A 1,926-nucleotide genomic window follows, 5' to 3' on the forward strand; every position below is an offset into this window, starting at 1 on the left:
CGGCAAGTCCGTGGAGAGCTTTGCCCTACAGTTAAAACAAACAGAGTTCAGAAGTTCCGTCCAGACACCTAACCGCGACAACGAACGTGCGTCCAATAGAATTCCATTTTTGTACACAACCCCATGTGTGTTGTTTGCTGGGCAGCAAATAAAGCCTATTGGTTGTTTTTATCCCTTGTGTCTTATATGTCCTGCCCCAATTTCACTTTTTCAGTAGAAAATAAGTCAGTGTGTGAAAGAAAACGGCCAGCAGGTAATACAAACAGACCTGTTTATTTATATTAACTTTTCAGCAGACAAAGAAAGACTGCTCAATTACAAGCTGGATGAAGTTATCAGAAAATGTAATATTTGTTAGTATATGTGTATGCATTTAGTTATGACCAGAAAATGTATGAAATAGATTATGATTTTATTTTAAAGATATTTTGAAATAAAAAAAGTTTTCTTAGTGTTACTTTAAGGAATTATCTGCTGGAAATTATATGTAAGTAATGAATATGCATGTGCAATTAATATTGTTTTTCCTCTCATGTTTTTGTAATTACAGGGACATGCTACAGAGCACAAAGCCTAACATTTCCTTCACATTGGATGCATACAAAAAAATTCATGACCTGAAATATGTTTTTGTTGCTGTGCTGTTTTTATTGTACCCAGTCATTGTCATTGCTAATGGACTCATCATCTGCATTGTATGTCTTGAAAGAAAACTACATAAGCCAATGTATTTCTTAATCTGCAATCTAGCCTGTATAAATATATATGGTGGTACAGCAGTTGCACCTTTCATCATAACTAGATTCTTAATAGAAGATTATCAAATAACATGGCTTTCTTGTCTTGTGCATACCTTTGTTATATATAGCTATGTTTCCAGTGACATAACAAACCTAACAGTTATGGCATACGACCGATATATTTCTATATGTTATCCTTTAAACTATGGTAAAATTGTGACCCCTACAAAGGTGATTATAGCTGTTGCTGTCACTTGGTGTTATCCTTTTGTACGAATTACAATCTCTCTTTTATTTACAGCAAGACTGGATATCTGTGGAACCATAATTGAAAAAGTCTACTGTGATAATTATTCAATAGTGAAGCTGGCATGCTCTGATATCTCATCTTACAACATACATAGCTCAATCTTGATTTTGTTAGCTATTGTACTTCCATTTATTATAATTATCTATTCTTATTTAAGGATTATCTTGATCTGTTTGAATGTATCAAGCCAAACAAAAACTAAACTCTTCAGCACGTGTGTCCCACATCTAATAGCATTATTAAATTTTATCCTTGGAAGTTGTTTTGAACTTATACAAAGTCGGTTTGATATGAGACATGTTCCTTATGTTTTCCGTGTAATACTTTCATTGTATTTCCTAATTCTGTCTCCGATAATTAATCCAGTTCTGTATGGGATTAGAACTCAAGCAATAAAAGATGCTGTAATAAGAAAACTTTGTAGTAGGATTTACCAAAAGCAAGTTAATTTAAGCTGGGTAAGCTAAACATGTTTGATCTTTTAGCATATAATCATGGAGGAAGCACAAAATATGTAGATCTGTTGATTTTTTTGTTAGAAAATATATCTGTGTATAACATACAATAGCTTTGACAATCACATGGAATAGTATGTTATTTACCTCACTATAATCGACAAGCTTTGCATTACAAAAAGGAGTGTTTGTAAGTTTAAAACAATACTGTTAATTATGATAATGAACAATTTTAAAGCTATATTTAGTTTGATCAAACTCTTAAAAAGTGCTTTTCTGCTTTAAACTAATGTAGTCAAGTGAATTTACATTAAAACAATTTTACTTATAGTTTTAAAGCTTCTGGAACCGTTTGTAAAACTTTTAACAGTTTTCTTTCAAACATTGTTAGACTAATATTGTCATATATCCTGGAGCTAGA

At 31.9% G+C, this 1,926-nt stretch overlaps 1 protein-coding gene across 1 annotated transcript; it reads left to right on the plus strand.

The window, feature by feature from the left end:
• Positions 1–421: 421 nt before the first annotated feature.
• On the plus strand, positions 422–1,672 carry LOC129437272 (olfactory receptor 11A1-like). The gene has a single exon (XM_055195432.2). It carries the CDS (start codon positions 495–497, stop codon positions 1,515–1,517), a length of 1,023 nt encoding a protein of 340 aa, XP_055051407.2. The 5' UTR covers positions 422–494; the 3' UTR covers positions 1,518–1,672.
• The last annotated feature ends 254 nt before the right edge of the window (positions 1,673–1,926 follow it).

This window comes from Misgurnus anguillicaudatus, chromosome 24 (genome assembly GCF_027580225.2).
Source record: "Misgurnus anguillicaudatus chromosome 24, ASM2758022v2, whole genome shotgun sequence".
NCBI classification, from domain to species: Eukaryota; Metazoa; Chordata; class Actinopteri; order Cypriniformes; family Cobitidae; genus Misgurnus; species Misgurnus anguillicaudatus.

Excerpts from the sequence above, each read along its gene's own strand:
- LOC129437272 (XM_055195432.2), top strand. The coding sequence starts at position 495 with ATGAATATGCATGTGCAATTAATATTGTTTTTCCTCTCATGTTTTTGT.